We start from the raw sequence: 17466 nt of genomic DNA, 5'->3' as shown, positions 1-17466 counted from the left end.
TCTCACTCCAACTCCCCCAGCCTGGAGTGCAGTGGCCCGATCTCGGCTCACTGCAACCTCTGCCTCCCGGATTCAAGTGATTCTCCTGCCTCAGCCTCCCGAGTAGCTGGGACTACAGGCATGTGCCACCACACCCAGCTAATTTATTTATTTATTTATTTTTAAGTAGAGATGGGGTTTCACCATGTTGGCTAGTATGGTCTGGATCTCCTGACCTCATGATCTGTCCACCTCAGCCTCTCAAAGTTCTGGGATTACAGGTTTGAGCCACTGTGCCTGGCCACAGTAAAATATTTTTAAAAGGAAAATATAGTTACATTAAAAAACAATAATGCCTTATTTCTCTGCCATATTGGGAATGAGAAAAAATTGCTTTAGTAAATGATTAGAAAATAGAATCTTATACCCTGTCTATGATAACTTTTGCTAAAAAGTGTTTTATAAGCATAATATAACCTTCTAAAAAGATTATACATTGAGCCTATAATATAGCACTGTAATATAATAGAAAATATCACAATATTCTCTCTTTACTCAAGGCTCTTAGAATTTTTAATGCTGCTAGATGATGTCTGGATACCTTTTGACTGTGCCTGAAATGGTCCCAGAGCATTATTAGTGATTTTGCTTTCTTCTACACATTAAGCAATTTATTTTAGTTTAAATTCCAGCATCTCCCTTTTTTCCTCATGTTCCCAATTCATTCATGTAACTTTAGAAGAACTGACAAAAAATGCATGACTTTACACATGGTATCTGTGAGGCAACTAGGGATTGCAAACATTTTTTAAAATGCATTTAATAGCCCAAAAATATTCCCATTACAATCTGTTCAATTTTCTGACTAGATGATGACTGATCCTCCCAGAAGGTTAATCTGGGAATTTGTGCAGTAGAGTAACCAAATTAACCAAATGTTACCTGGTGGAAGATGGAAAAGGGCTTAAAATATTGAAAAGAATCATTTGTAAGGTTGAAAGTCTTCTCCTAATCTGAGTCCCTCGCGTTCTCCTGCCTAATCCAGAGTGATAGAGACAGTGTGAGTGAAGACATAGAAGCCTCTTAGTGATGGATTATATTATCTTTGGCCCCTTCTCCTGATTTCTATTGCTCCCCATAGAGGCCCTATCTTTTTATAGGTTCAAAGTTATCAAAAGAAAAAGCCCCTTGAAGTAAGTCACAACTAATGGTTTAGAGGAAGAACTTACCTATCAAAATATGCTTGGATCTCTCTGTGTTACCATTCAATAGAAATAGAATGTGAGCTGCATATGTAAATTTTTTTCTAGTAGTGACATTTTCAAAGTAAAAAGAAACAGATGAAATTTATTTTAGTAATACATTTAACCCAATGTTTAATGGATATGGGAATGTTATTAATAATATATTTTAATTGTTTCATACTAAGCCCTTCCCACACAGGCCTAGCCACAGTTCAAATGCTCAACAGCTGCAGGTACCACTAGACTAAGACATGCTGAGCATGTGACAGATCCATTCCTATGGGTCATGGTTATTATCAGTCTTCGTTATTATTCTCAAACTTCAAAAGTACTTATTTTTGATAGTATAAAATTATATCATGAAACTGATTGCACTGATAACATATTTCTATTAACTGTTTAAATATCACACCATTGACTTCTTTAATGAGTTACCCATAAATTGCCTTACATTTACACTTCTGCATAAGCTTAATTATTAGATTTCTTGATATCAAAGTTCTCATTTTCATCCTTGACCAAAGCATGGTCCTCTGGCTCTCTGTCTAATCTTTGATTCACACTTCATCAACAGAGTAATATTTCTAAAAAGCAACTTTTATCATTGCCCAACAACTTTAGGATAATAAAGAAAATATAAAGTTCTTCATGATTTGACCACTATCTTGTTTCGTTTCCTTCCACCCTTTTTATTCTTCATTCTAAAATTTGCAGACTTCATAAGTTCCCTGAGTATGACGTGTTGTTTTGGTCTTCACACCCTAGAACATGCTATTTCTTCTGCCTGAAAGTTCTTATACCAGGCTTCAATTTTCAATCCAGTTCGGCTGAATAAATTTATTGACCTCACACTAATTCCTTGAGGGACTAGTGCTTTTTTATCTTTGTGTCACTAGCATCTAGCACAGGGTCTGACAGTAAAATACTATACATATGAGATATGTATTTGTCAATCTAGCCTAAATGTAATGAAACCTTTAGGTAGACTCGGTTGTAAATTATTAACAGGAAGAAATATTAAAAGCAAAATATAGTCATTCCTTTTCTATTTTAGTGTTAAATTTAACTGAATTCTATTTTCATAGTTTTTAATGCCAACATTGAATGATGGTCAGTATTTTTATTCTGTTTCAATTCCAGTACATTCCATTTCCCTCAGTCATCCTCCCCATAGTACTATTGAAAGTGATATACCTGATGGGAAGAGTGTTATTATCTCAGGGACACAATTTATAAAGTTTTCATTAGATTAAAAAATAAGCATAAGAAGCAAAATGTCTCAAAAGTCCCTACTTCACATTCTGGTGAAATTTGAGAAAATTATACTTAACCTATGCCACACATCCCAGGGAATAAACTGTTAAGATTTTAATAAAATATCAAAACAAAGTATTCAGCTTATTCACACAAATATCTTAGTTTAACAGTCATACAATAAACTTATAAGATTTTAATAAAATATCAAAACAAAGCATTCAGCTTATTCACACAAAAATCTTAGTTTAATAGTCATATGAAACAAAGATATATAAACATTTAACAATAAGAATCATTTTTCCCAGGACAGCACAATTATTTGCTACACAATTATAAACAGATGTAAGAAGCTCTTTTAAGCGTTAGATACCAGAGTGAGGATATTTCTTAAGGCTTGTAAAAATTCTAGTTTTACAGCTTCCCTGGAGTTCCAACATCTCTTGAGAAGGAAACAACATAAGCTCTTATGTTCTCAACCAAGCTGTCCCCAACCAATAAAAATAGATCCTAGGAACATCCCTTAATCTGGTGACATCATCCATAAAAGACAGGAATGGGGTGTCAAAATCCCCTTTCTATTTTCTGTTGTCCTCTTGGGGTAAGGAAATGTAAAAGCCAGTGGGGACTTATGAAGGAAACAGTATAATGAAGAGAAGAGTTTGATACAAGAAGCACCTCTCAATTAAATTCCATTTTTTTTCACACTGGCCCTTGAACTTCTGTTTTACCATTTCCTGTTTTTAATAAATCTCCCTACACTTTCACACCTATTGAATTCCATGCTTTTATTACTTAACAAGCATCCCAGCAAAGAAAGAATGAACATTTCTTTTAAACAAGTATTTTTACTTAAAGCAAAGTTCTGGTCACTAACCAATGGTGATGGAAAACTGACCAATTTCCTTCCTGTTTCTTGACTTTCCTAGCCCTGACCTGGGGCTTTGGTTCATATAAAGGTGCAGGATTAGAAAAGCACAGTTTTTTTTCAAAGCTGTGAGCTCCTCTCTAAGTCATATCCAGGTTTTGGATGCCAAATCATGTTTACGAGGCACCTGAGCAAATACTTTGGCTGCCAGTAATCTTTTCTATTTCTAAAATTAAGCTTCAAAATATAGGGGTTTGCTTTTTAAGTAAATTATCCATTATGTAGAAAGAGTATGCTAGTGAAAGGTTTTATATAAGATCTCAAAACATTGCACTTGCTTTGTTCTTGTTTTGAAATTTCCTATTGAGTCACTTAGTTGCTCAATGCTAAAGGGCACTAAAGTATAATTAATGTGATAGTAAACAGACTATTTGGCCAGATAAATCAGCAAAACGTAACCTTCACTTTACAAATACATGTACAGGTTTATTTTAACTGTTTGGTTTGGGTTTTTCCACAGCTATTAATATCACTCAGCCAAGGTTCAGTGGCACAGATGCCTTTGGATACACCTCATTCCTGGCTTATTCACGGATCTCAGACATCAGCTTCCATTATGAATTCCACCTGAAGTTTCAGCTGGCAAACAACCACTCAGCACTGCAAAATAACTTGATATTTTTTACTGGACAGAAAGGCCATGGTAAGATTAATTGAACCCTCTAGGACTTGTCTTGATCCTTTAAGAATGCTTTAGAGATTCCTCAGGGAGATTCTAATTGGCTGTGGTAAAAATAAAAAAAAAAAAGGCATTTGCCTAGATGCAGCATCCTCCTGTTTTCTACCTTGAGCATGTTCTTTGTAGTCCCAAGTATTTAGCAGTTCCCTGACCCTTTCTGATGCTCTACTTTACATCAGGGCTACTGTATTAGTCAGTTTTCATGTTGCTATAAGAACTGCCAGTGACTGGGTAATTTACAAAGGAAAGTGGTTTAATTGACTCACTGTTCAGCATGAATGGGGAGGCCTCAGGAAACTTATAATCGCGGTGGAAGGTGAAGAGAAAGCAGAGCACCTTCTTCACGAGGCAGCAGGAAGAAGTGCCTAGCAAAGGGGAGAATAGCTCCTTATAAAACCATCAGATCTCCTGAGAACTCACTCACTATCAGGAGAACGCATGAGGAAAACCACCCCCATGATTTAATTACCTCCACCTGGTCTCTTCCTTGACACCTGGGGATTATGGGGATTACAATTCAAGATGAGGTTTGCATGGGAACACAAAACCTAACCATATCAGCTATCTTTTATAATCAAAAGAAAAAATTCCTACAGGCAAACATGAGGACAGGCAAGGTGACCAAGTCACATGGGAAGTAAGTTTATTGATTTGTCCTTTCCTCTGTTTCTTTCTGTTTCCCTATGTGAAGAGAGAAGGGAAATTCTCATTCTTCTGTGTGTTATAAAATGGAAACAGTTGTTGCCCTCAGAGAAAACCATTCTAAATTAAAGGAGCAAGAAGTAAGAAAGTACTCAGCCTGTAACAAAGTACTCCAGTGCCCTGGAATTGGTGGGAAATCAACTTATAACTTAAGTTTGTCTCTCTTAAGTAGAAACTAGTTATGCATGTGTTAAGTCAAGGGAAATTACCTACGTTTTACTTTTAAGTCTGCAATCAATAGTTAAGCAATTAATCACCTAACTTATCTGAGTTCAGTGTTTTCATCTGTGAGATCAACATATTGTAACAGAAAAAGATCTTTCTCTCAGCTGTCAGTGCTTCTACTGTGCTAGGGTAAATAACATTCTGTGTTTTTCAACTCAATCAGTGACTGTCTCTTAACACCAAACACTCTTTTCTGTATTAGCTCATGTCTGAAAGGAGCCTACACCCCAAATGAAATGTGGTATTTCAGCCTCCCACCATGTCTGCTAGGATGGGTACTCTATCATATAAAGTGTAATTCATTCTACCTCCAAAATTTGTTTGAATCTCTTCCCCATCTCTATGCTGAAACCTCATGACCTCCTCCTGACTGGTCTCCCTACTGATTTCCTGCCTTCAATTAATTCTCCACATTGTAATAAGAGTTAGCCTCTTAAAAGGTTTATTAGATCATGTCTGAACCTTGTTTAAAACCCATCTGTGGCTTTTTACTGCACTTACAATGCAATCCAAACCTTCTTATCATATTCTCAAAGGGCCTTCAGGATCAGATCCCAGTCTGTATCTCTGAACACAACCAGGCCACTCTCACTATCTCTGTGCTCTTCTCCTAAGCTCTTCTTCCAGTGCCTTAACCACCAAGTGCTTTCCTGTCTCAGAGGTTTTGTGCATGCTTTTTCCTTGGCCTTGACAGGAAATAGCTATCATAGTGGTCAAGGGAGCAGGCTCTAGAGACTGGTGATGTAGACATGAATCAGTCTCCACCATGTGCAAATTATGTGTCTAGTTACTTAATGTATTTGCGCCTCTATTTTCTAACCTATCAAATGAGTATAGTAAAAGTACATTTCCTTACAGCGTTGTGAGGAATAACGAACTTAATACATGGAAGTTCTTAAAATATCGTTGGACTCGGCCGGGCGTGGTGGCTCATGCCTGTAAGCCCAGCACTTCGGGAGGCCAAGGCGGGCAGATCACCTGAAGTCAGGAGTTTGAGACCAGCCTGACCAACATGGAGAAGAGCCCATCTCTACTAAAAATACAAAATTAGCCGGGCATGGTGGTGCATGCCTGTAATTCTAGCTACTTGGGAGGCTGAGGCAGGAGAATCGCTTGAACCCAGGAGGCGGAGGTTCCAGTGAGCCAAGATCGCACCATTGCACTCCAGCCTGGGCAACAAGAGCAAAACTCCATCTCAAAAAAAAAAAAAAAAGAAAAGAAAATATCATTGTACTCAATAAACACGGTAGTGTGTCTTTTCTCAGAAGGGCATTCTGTAGCCACCTTCACCAAAGTAAATCTTATCCCACCCCATCCGAGTTATTCTCTACCTCAGCTTCTTATTTATTTCCTTCATTGCCATTACTTTAACTAGAAATCTTTTATTTTTAAAATGGTTGTTGCTTGTCTGTTTTCACTAACAGAATGGGAGCTTTATATAGAAAGAGATTAAGTCAGCCCTGTTCGACTTTTTACACCATGCTTAACCCAGTGCCTGACCATAATCACTATTTAATGAATGAATAAAACAACCCCAATAATAACAAACAATTGCATGAGATATAAGTCAGCAACAGAGCTTCACAAAGATTCCTAAAGAGTGGTCATTCTTAGGGATTCTCAGTTCAAATGCTATGTCCTCTATTAGTATTTCCCCAGTGGTTCCCCTCCCCTCAACTCTTCCATCAATTCCTCTTCGTCTGAGCATGGACAACCTGTTCTGCATTAGGATATGGAGCCTTTGTTACAGGCTTTGGCTAGCTGCAAAGTTCTAAATTTCTCTTCTCACTTATAGAAATAGTGAGTTATCACTGTATCACCCACAAAGCCTCTCTCCAATGGTTTTAGTAAATATCTGTGAATGCGCCCACTATAGGGCAGGAAGGGAAATAAAGAATTCCTACTCCTAACCCTTTACTCTGCACACTGCTTATCATATATTTATCAATTAAATCCTTCTCATTTGGAAAAAAAAAAAAAGCCTGGCAAATGAAAACTTCAAATGAGTATTGCAGACCCTAGGTCTGTCTCGTTTCAAAACTGATATTCTAAATCCTGAAAGAGTCAAATAGGGAGAACCTAAGCAAAAGACAAACACCTGGACCATGATATCAAAATACTGACACCAAAACCCTTTAGTACTCATCTACCAAATTCTCCTTCAAAATCTTTAACACACACATAAAAAATATAAAGCAATGTTTTAGCCACCTCATTTCTAAATTGTGGAATCTTACATGTGACGTTTTCTAGTCTTCTCTAGTATTCTGCTTTGTATGCAAAGGAATTGATGCTAATTCTACACTTGCATTTATAGGTTTACAGCATGGTTAAATAAAGGCTAAGGAACAGATTGATAAACTGTGAAGTTCATTTTCTAAAACCTGAAAATGAGAGCTCTAAAACATACAGTTCCACATTACACCACATGAGGGAGCAAGAACACCAGCTAAAAAAATACAAATCGCACTGAAAAGCTTTCTCTTTAAATGGATACAATAATTGTACATATTTATGGGGTATAATGTGATGTTTCAATACATGTATATATTGTGTAATGACTTAAGACAGAGTTCTCCAAATAAGAGCTCTTCACACATATATTTAAATCACAAGAATGTGCTTGTTAAAACTCTAGTTCCCAGGCCTTCTTGAATCAAAAATTAGAATAAAATAAAATAAAATTTTATCAAGAACCTTAGGTGTTTTTTATGCAACTAATATTTGTTTTGTTTTTTTAAGTTTTACTTTAAGTTCTGGGATGCATGTGCAGAACGTGCAGGTTTGTTACATAGGTATATATGTGCCGTGGTAGTTTGTTGCACCTATCAATCCATCATCTAGGTTTTAAGCCCCACATGCATTAAGTATTTGTGCTAATGCTCTCCCTCCTCTTCCCCGCCTTATGCAAGTAATATTTGAAGGCAACTACTGAAAACCTCCAGTAGTCAGCTAAATTAGACCACATGCAAGTATGGACTAAGGTATGTAATTATTGGCCATAATGTCATACATAGGGATGATTCATCAATTTATATAGCATAAAGCTATGAATTAACGAAATGAATCTCTTAAAACATATCATAATTATTAACTGTACAATTTACAATTATCTATTCTATAGAAGAAATGACCCAAGTCAATGTTTTTAATAGTAGTACATATACATTTAGATGTTATTGCTTAGTAACATTCATCTCTAACCTACATATTGGTTGTTACTACAAAAATCACCATACCATATGCTGCCTTTATCTTCCTCAGGTGAAGAGATTCACAAAGTCACAGAGTTTATAAAATAACTTGAGTAAGCCAACCTCTAATTTCTGATATGTCCATATAAAAGGCAAGGGGACAACACTGATGATAGTCTTCTCTGAGTCTTTCAAAGCTGAACACTCATTTTGCAAAACTTCATTCTCATTGAACTCTCTGGAAATATCCTGTCAAATACTTCATCTTGAAAACGTCCCTTTGACTTATGATTTTTACCTAACCTAATCCTCTTCCTCTGCTTCTGCAGTCATATTTGGCATTTCCTTCATTAGCTTCTCTTCCTTTCCTGCCCTCCACTCTCTTGTAAGGTACATCTTAGAGACCGACTCTTCTAGAAGTCACCCTATATATCCCACAGTAGTCCATAGATGAATACGTGGCTTCCCCTCCTGTATACCTTCTGTTGGTAACAGGTATAAACATTCTGCTTCAGCCAGAAACCCAGGAATCATCTTGATTTTTCCCTTTCATTCATTTGGACAAATATTGGTTGGACACCTAGATGAGGCCTTCTTTTAGGTGCTGGGGAAGCAGTTATTAACAAGACAGATGAGGTCCTGGTCTCTCTCCATTTCATCCCCCATGTTCTATGAAACACTGAGGTCTGTCCATTTTCCCTCCCAGTTACTTTTTGTTTTTTTCTCCTTCTTTCTATCCTCATTGCTCCTGGCTTCTCTGTCACAAACTATTGCAATAGCAATAACCTCCTTTCCAGTCTCTCTGCTCAGTTATGTCCTTCTTCCCCTCTATTCTCCTCTTTGTTACAGGGGATGGTTCTAACATACAAGTCCAAACATTTCTTAGCTAATCAACATGTTTCATCATAGCATACCACCTAAGCTCCTCTGCATAATATACAAAGACACTTATCCAGCCCCTGCCCATTTGCACAATCTCCTTTTGCTTCATTCAGCCCCACACTTGGCAATATTAACACATGTGTACATGTGTACATCCTGTGTCATGTGACTGCGTCCTCCACTTCTGTGCAGGCTGTTCCACCTTCCTGAGCCACCCATGCTTCATAGGCATGCCTCCAAAACACTGTCCTTCAAGCCTCAACTCAAAAGATCATTCTTCTTTAGAGTCTTTAACTCTTCCAGAAATTTTTGTTTGTTTTTTGAGACGGAATCTCACTCTGTCACCCAGTCTGGAGTTCAGTGGCTCGATCTTAGCTTACTGCAACCTCCACCTGCCGGGTTTAAGTGATTCTCCTGCCTCAGCCTTCCAAGTAGCTGGGATTACAGGCCTGAGCCACTCCGCACCCGGCCTCTTCCAGAAAAATTTAACAATTAATCTCACTGCAGTTCATTGGTAACAATTCTCATATCTTTTTTAAACTATCTGGATATCTTTACAAACCAGAATCACTACTTTCCTTTTATATCAATAGTGGCTGTCATATATGAATACTCAACAGTTTTTTAAAGAATGAATATAAAAATGCATGATCCTTGATGCAGGAAACCTACAATCAATTTAGAAAAGCAAAACATGTACTTAAAGTTTTGTTAATTAACAGCAGTAAACCAGGAACCATGTCTGGCACATACAACCTCTATCACAATGTCTAATACATATCTGGAATATAAATAGCACTGGATGCAAAGATGTACATAAGTGATAGAAAACGTGGAAATCAGAAAGTAGAAATCTCATCCAGCGAGAATCTCCAGAGAACAGAACATGTCCTCCAATGTGCTTTTCATCCTTCCCTTTCACTTTGAGCAATCCTCCACAATTAGTGCTACAGCAGCCCAGCTGGTATTTGCTGTTCCATTCTCCCCTGCCCGGGCCCAGCTGCTTGACTCCAACAGTGCGTAAACAACAAGTTCGTGCTACCTGAGATCCATCACTCTCGTTCAGTCCACCGTCAAGCTTCCTCTTGCCTGGAATGCCTGCCCTAGTCCTCTTTACCTCTCCCAGTACCTACTCATTCATGTAATGTTCTCTGACAAATTTGGATCTCTTATATTCTACCTACACAAAGCCTACATAGCACTTGTGGTTTTATCCATAATTTGGTATCTAATTAAATACTGTTTGGTCATTTATAATCCCTGCTTTGAATTATGTGAAGGTACCATTTTCATAAAGCACTAGAATAGCAGCATTTCATAATCTTAATTTTGTCCCTCAACAAGATTAATCATAAATTCTTTCAATTTCTTTTGAATTCCCGACTGCATCATTCCTGTGCTGGATAGCTGGTGAAAAATCAATAATTACATGTTTATTGATTATTTCACTAACTGAAAGTCTCTCTATGGACAGGGAGACTATCTTGGTTAGCTAATAATGCTGTGTAGGCATTGATTGATTTGGATTGTAGTGAAGAAGTTAGGATCTAAATGAAGGGGGAGGGGAAATCTGTAGCACTGTTTGCATCTTTGAAATATAAGTTAAAATCTCAACTGTAGCTTGTGTTAAAATTGTATAATACAGTGATTAAAAAATTTTAGGAGTTGGGCACAGTGGCTCATGCCTGTAATCCCAGCATTTTGGGAGGCCAAGGCAGGTGGATCACCCGAGATCAGGAGTTCAAGACCAGCCTGGCCAACACGGTGAGACCCTGTCTCTACTAAAAATACAAAAATTAGCTGGGCATGGTGGCAGGTACCTGTAATCCCAGCTACTTGGGAGGCTGAGGCAGGAGAATCACTTGAACCCGAGAGGCGGAGGTTGCAGTGAGCCAAGATCGTGCCATTGCATAGCAGCCTGGGTGACAAGAGCAAAACTCTGTCTCAAAAAGAAAAAAAAATTAGAAGAAATGTATTTGACTTCCTGGAAATTTGATCTATGCATCTAAGCACTTTATGCACATAGCTTTCTGTCAGTCACCAGCATATAGGTCTTCTATGCTGTGGTAATTATGCAAGGTTGCCTCATATTTTCTGCCAAGTAATTTCTTGTTTGCTTCAAGCCCTTAGTTATAAACTGTAACAGAAATAAGAGTGCATAAGTATAGCTTGATGATTTTTCTGTGGAAAAAAGTGGAATGAATGTAACCCTATAGAACAGAAAAAGAAAATTGAAGCTGGGAGTGTCACAGAAGCAATGGGCTCAGACTATTCTTCAGAGAGCCCTGGTAGGGAGCAGGCAGAAGGAAGATGCCTGATGAATGAGAGCAGGCTGTGGCCAATTCCCTAATGTAACACATAGTTCAATTGCACAGCACTGAGGTATTTTATAAACAAAACTGACAGTGTATGCCCATATTCAATTTTTTATAACAGAAAAATTCTCATTATTTTCTTCTGTCCCCACACTTGGCAATATTAGCACATGTGTACATCCTGTGTCATGTGACAGCGTCCTCCACTTCTGTGCAGGCTCTTCCACCTTCTGAGCCATCAGGAAGACTAGAAATCGTGAGAATTTTCTTCCTGAGAACCTCCAATTATCAAATCTTGGTTTTCATGGAATTAAATATCCTGTATTATAATATCAAAATTGTCTGTTTTAAATTGTTTGAGTCTTTTAAAATAGTTGAAAAAGAAGTTAAGCTATTCACTTTCCCAACTGACTGAGAAACACATAAAAATTGTCACATGTGACTAGTACTCATACAGGGTTAGAAATGACAAAGATATATAGATACCTGCAAATCTTCCCCCATCTTTTTTCAAATGTATTTCTGAAGAGGGAATATACATTTAAGGATGATTCAAAGTGGGTAACCTTGATTTCACAGGGGAACATCCAGAGAACAAAAAGAGAAGGGGCCAAGTGCAAATCAATCAACAACAAGCCCACGTTTTCAAGTTTCTTCTATACTTGCAGTAAGCCCATGTGGTTTCATCTTGTGGGAATTTAAGTTTACCCACAAACTGGTGCTTACATCCTTTATTTTCACAGTCTCATTTCTGACAGCAAGAGAGATACAGATTTGCCATTTTTTCTAGTCTCACCTCCTTTTGCTCAAGAGATATAAAAATGTGGGCCATATGTATCCCCAAGAAATGCATTTTATCACATTTTTGTATGCCTGAGCACAGCACTGGATTTGTTGTTCCTATCAACCCTTCCACACTGTCTGTTCAGTAGCACAGATGCAAGTCAGGACACCATATTAATGTGACCACAACAAGTGCCAGTCTACATTGCCTACATTTTAATGGTTTTAATCCCATGAGGTAGACACTATATTGTATCCATTGTGCTCAATGGCTAATGATGAAACATCATGGTCATGGCTATACATGGTTCTAATGCTCTCAAAACCCTAGAATATCCATAACTGAATAATCATATGAACGGAACAGGAAGCCAAAAGTTTGTCACTATGAACAGGAGCTATACAGATCTAAGATAAACAGAGACTATATTCTCTTTAAGAGTTAATCCAAAACCTTTAGTCATCTTAATTTTAGTTTAGCATCCCCTAAAGTAGAGACTGTAACTGAATATGGGATAAAAATGGCTCAAATGTCTAAAATCCTATACCATTCAATACATCTTGTTCTGGTAGTAAGGACTTTCACTCGTTTGGGTCTTGTTTCTCACACATCAACCTAGATATATATATTTTTGTTTTACTTTAGTTTTGATTCAAATTGCATAAACTTCTATAATTTTCCTAAGACCTTTCACACTTATCTAACTTTTCATTCATATCTAATTTCACTTTCTTCCTAAAAACTGAATATACCCTCTCATAGTCAGTTGAAAAAAACAACTGAAACTGAATTAGGTTCATCTTGGTGGCTCTGTCTCAGAATCATTGTTTCGTTATATTAAGAATATTTAATCAAAAGATCGTTTCCTTCTTTCACAAATCAAAGGCATTACAAGCCCTTGAACTATAATCAAATATGGCTGCAAAAGTATCTTCACAAAAGGTTCCTCCAGATGGGAACTCCCACCAGTAATCAAGCGCCATTCTGTAAGCAATATTCCTTTGGTGGGAGAACCACAGTACCATCATTGTGGCTCCTCTTACATTTTCTCTTTCAGCCTTGACAGGAAAGGAAGAAGGGAGAAGAAAAATTAACTTGTCACTTAGAATTTCTTAATCCACTTGGAAATATCTTTTAAAACACTTGAAGTTATTCCTAGAGACAATTCTATGAGGTGTTATCTTTACCAGTTATTTTCAAAAGAGTGAGATAACTGGAAGTGAGCAGCCAGAACTTAAATTAGCGAAATGTCCAAGATTAAGCACTCACGTCCTTGTACTACTTGGGACTTTGCTGAACTCTTCAAAGTACATTATCATATTTAGAGGAATAAATTAGATTTAATAAATGATACTATTTTACCGTATTAGAATAATAGTTTGAAGAAATAACAAATTACATCTATTATTCCTTTACTATTAAATCTTTCCTTCTAAATGAAATACTTTAGCAAATTTAATCTATTGGAATTAAAAGACTGTCGGATCATCTGAGGATTACCATGTTTCCATGATGTTAAAAGTCACAATATTAATCTCTGCGTTAACTGGAGTGTGCTGAAATACACATGAATTTCACAGCACTGTCTATATAAATGTTTTAGAGTTCCAATATGCCCCTTTAGAACAATCCGAGGAACAACCTTCTAAATCATTCTGAACCCTTATGTAAAGAACTTGAGAATGAGCTCCTGCCACTTCCAGATAAGTAGTTCTAATTTCTGGGGTATGCCCTAAGCACACCAAGTGAGAACACAAGCACGTACAGCTTCGTAACTTACAACACACAATGATTAGTGAGAATTGGTAAGAGAAACAGCAGGACAGGTGTGCCTCTAAAGTCTCTCCAAAGCACAGACTTGAATTACATCTTTTATAAATGAGTTTTATGCTTCCTTTGAGGGTTTCATTAATGAATCCATGGCTTGAACCACTAGCTACTCTTGTCCAGGCAGTCCTTCAAGGTGGAACTAATTAGACCACTTCTAATTACAGTTACTTCATAGGCATGTTTTTTTCTCATGAGAATTTCATAATGATTACCATAAGGCACTCAGGGTTGCCACAGAGTTCTGACAATTTTCTCTCCTTGTTATGTCTCTCTCTTTTGCCTTCAGGTCAAGCTGACTTGCACAATTTCTCCTGGGCTTACTCTCTGAAACCTTTGATTCTTTTCCTCCTTCCTATATAATAGATTTCCCCTTCTTGTTCATACGTGTGAATTAAATCAGAGGCTATGCTGACAAGGTTCAGCCAAGTTGAAGAACTACCAATATACACAGTAAAACCTTTAGGTTTAACATCAAACCAACTGCGGAAAAATCCTGCAAGCAGACCTAAGTAATTTAGGGAAAAAATACCATAAACTTAACTATAATTATATGCTTGTGACAAAAACATTTTTTCATATTTGCTCCCAAAGTTGTATATATTTAAGATCTGTTACTATCACCACCACTCATACCTCCTGCATCAAAGTTTTAAAACCCATCTGAGACATCTTAGAATGTCCTGACATTCTCATCTCAACTACTTTGCACTTTTCTTTCAGAATATTCATAGCAGCACCCTTTACCTTGTTTCCATGTTTCATCATCATTCCCATCCCTAACAATGCCACCATCCACTTCTTCACCTAGACTAAGTCCTTGCTTCCATTAACAAATCACTATTCTTGGTGCATTATGAGGCCAGATGGTATTCTGACCACAGCATCTCATCTTGTTCCCCCAGGAGATGTACTCTAACCAATCTTATGAGTTGCCATTATAATGCCATGCCACAACATACCCACTTCGAAACTCACTGCTTGATGGTGTTGATGGAGTTATGACTTTCCTTTTTTTTTTTTTTTTTTTTGAGATGGATCTCAGCTCACTGCAAGCTCCGCCTCCTGGGTTCACACCCTTCTCCTGCCTCAGTCTCCTTAGTAGCTGGGAATACAGGCACCTGCCACTACACCTGGCTAATTTTTTTATATTTTTAGTAGAGATGGGGTTTCACCGTGTTAGCCAGGATGGTCTCGATCTCCTGACCTAATGATCTGCCCATGTCGGCCTCCCAGAGTGCTGGGATTACAGGTGTGAGCCACTGCGCCCGACCCCAGCAGTTCTTAAACATACCCTGTTCTCTGCTCCTTCTGGGTTGCGGCAAAGTTCTCCCTTCTGATTTAAACAGCACTCTTCACTGTATGTATGACTTTTCTTTCTAGCCAAAGAGAGATCCAGTTTTTTTTTTTTTCCTGTGCATTTTTAAAGGATTTTTATTCACTTCCCAGATCTTGTTACTCTTAACTACTATTCATGTAGAGTCACTTCCTATTGTTTCCTTCCTCCTCTTTTTACTACTTGCACAACATAATCTCTCAAAATCCTTCCTTCTTAGCACCAGCTCTGAAGTAATATCCAACAAGTATCTCTCGCCTTGTCTAAAAATCTTGCTAAGCCTGATTTCATTAAGATTCACTGTGGGTTTGTGTTCTGCATACCAAGTGAGCTTGGTTCCAATTCTTTTCATGAAAAAAACTCTATGTCAATTGCTAAACATTTCTACATGACAATACAAATGTGGATTATCACCTGTTTCTTTGTAACTTGACAAATATAAAAACATAAATTGCTCATATATTTCCCAAAGCTACTCATAGAATAATGTTTAATAGAAAGCTGAATTTGAGAATGAAATAATTCTATAGCACTGGTGGTTGTTTGAATATGCCATTGCTTATGTTATTATGGGCTGTTAAGTCAAGAAATTCCCATTACAAGAAATTCCAGGAAAGTGACATAAGACATATAAATCGATGTTTAAAAATGATGCCTTCAAGTCATTTCATTTCATTTCCATGTTTGATCCTCGAAAAATTTTTATTTGGATCAAAGCAATGCCCTGAAGCAATTTGGGCTATAGCCAAAAACAAACAACCAAACAAACAAAAGAAAGAAAGAAAGAAAAATTATACTACTCCTGACTCCTGTTCCTGACCCAAGAGGTTAACTAGGAGCCAGGAATGCCTGCTTTCCAGACTTTATAAAATGGGGGGATGAAATCAGGCACACACAGTTAAGGTCAGGCCAGAGTTGCTGAGAAGAGGAAAGAAATATGCATTTATTGAGTACCTACTATATGCTAGGTTGGCAGTGGACTAATGCTTACACATTAAATCTCACTTAATCCTTAGAATAATCTGAAGAGATATTATTATCCCTTCTTGTTTCCCAGAAAGAAGCATTTGGGAAGGGGGTGCTGAAGGTGCGAGAGAGGGGCACAACCCCATTCAGACTTGTTTCTCCTTCTCTGCTGCATGGACAGTATTTAAGAGCACAGGCTCTGGAACCAGGATGTCTTCAGATTCAGACTCCACCACCTAGCAGCCACGTCACGTTCAGACATCCATGTGTGCATCAGCATCACCCCACACATACTGCCCTAACAGGTTTCAGTGTCTCATCTACACACAAAGGCTCTAAGCGGCCTCAAATGTTCAGGAAGGTCTCATTTTCATTTTGTTATTTCCTGATTTGTTTTATGATGACGCCAAGGAGAGACAGGTACATAATTTGTAGGACCCATTGTGGAATAAAAAGGCAAACTCCCTTGTTCAAAAAGCAGGGAGAAATGCCATTAAAGATACTAAACTATAAAGCATTTTTCTTTCTTCACTGATCTCTCAACATTATAGTGACTTAGAATGAGTAAGAATAAGCTTAGAATGACTAACCTTAACTTACAAAGACATCATAATGTCTTTTATTTGCATTTATGCCATTCTAAGTTAAATAATTAAAATATTAAATTTTAACATTCTTTTTATATTGTTCAATGCCACTTTAAAATAGGAAATATTGTGATTTGGAAGGAAAATTTGAAAGGACAGATCAATTTGGGTGAAGAGTTGAGGAAGAGAGAGGAGTTGAAGGTGGTTCTCATTTCTCGCATTTGTCCCTGCTTTTTGGACAAGGGAGTTTGCCTTTTTATTCTGCAATGCCAGTTTAAAATAGAAAAGTATTTAACACACATGCAAAATCACCAAAATTACACAATTTATCTTTCAAAGCTCATGCATACATATGTACTTCCTTATTAACAGAACACCAGAGACATTACACAAATTTAAGTTAACTGTCTTTATTTCAGTTGCTGATATGCACACATTCTATCAACACTCTCGACCTTTGGCTACTGATGAGTAAGGTAGGAGTGAGAGGAAAAGGAATTGTAGACTTTCTTCTCTTTCTCTTTTCTTCTCTGTCATCATTTTCAGTGTATATAATTAGCTAAT

At 37.4% G+C, this 17466-nt stretch overlaps 1 protein-coding gene across 1 annotated transcript in view; it reads left to right on the top strand.

Annotated features, from left to right (window-relative positions):
- LOC108526480 (protein eyes shut homolog) overlaps positions 1-17466 on the top strand; it is a 123776-nt gene that overhangs the window by 70387 nt on the left and 35923 nt on the right. The window contains exon 3 of the mRNA XM_017867281.1: positions 3866-4048. Coding sequence (XP_017722770.1) covers positions 3866-4048 — 183 coding nt within the window. The remainder of the gene's footprint in view (positions 1-3865; positions 4049-17466) is intronic.

This window comes from Rhinopithecus bieti, unplaced genomic scaffold (genome assembly GCF_001698545.2).
Source record: "Rhinopithecus bieti isolate Rb0 unplaced genomic scaffold, ASM169854v2 scaffold_53, whole genome shotgun sequence".
NCBI lineage: Eukaryota > Metazoa > Chordata > Mammalia > Primates > Cercopithecidae > Rhinopithecus > Rhinopithecus bieti.
This window is presented reverse-complemented; position numbering and strand designations above follow the sequence as displayed.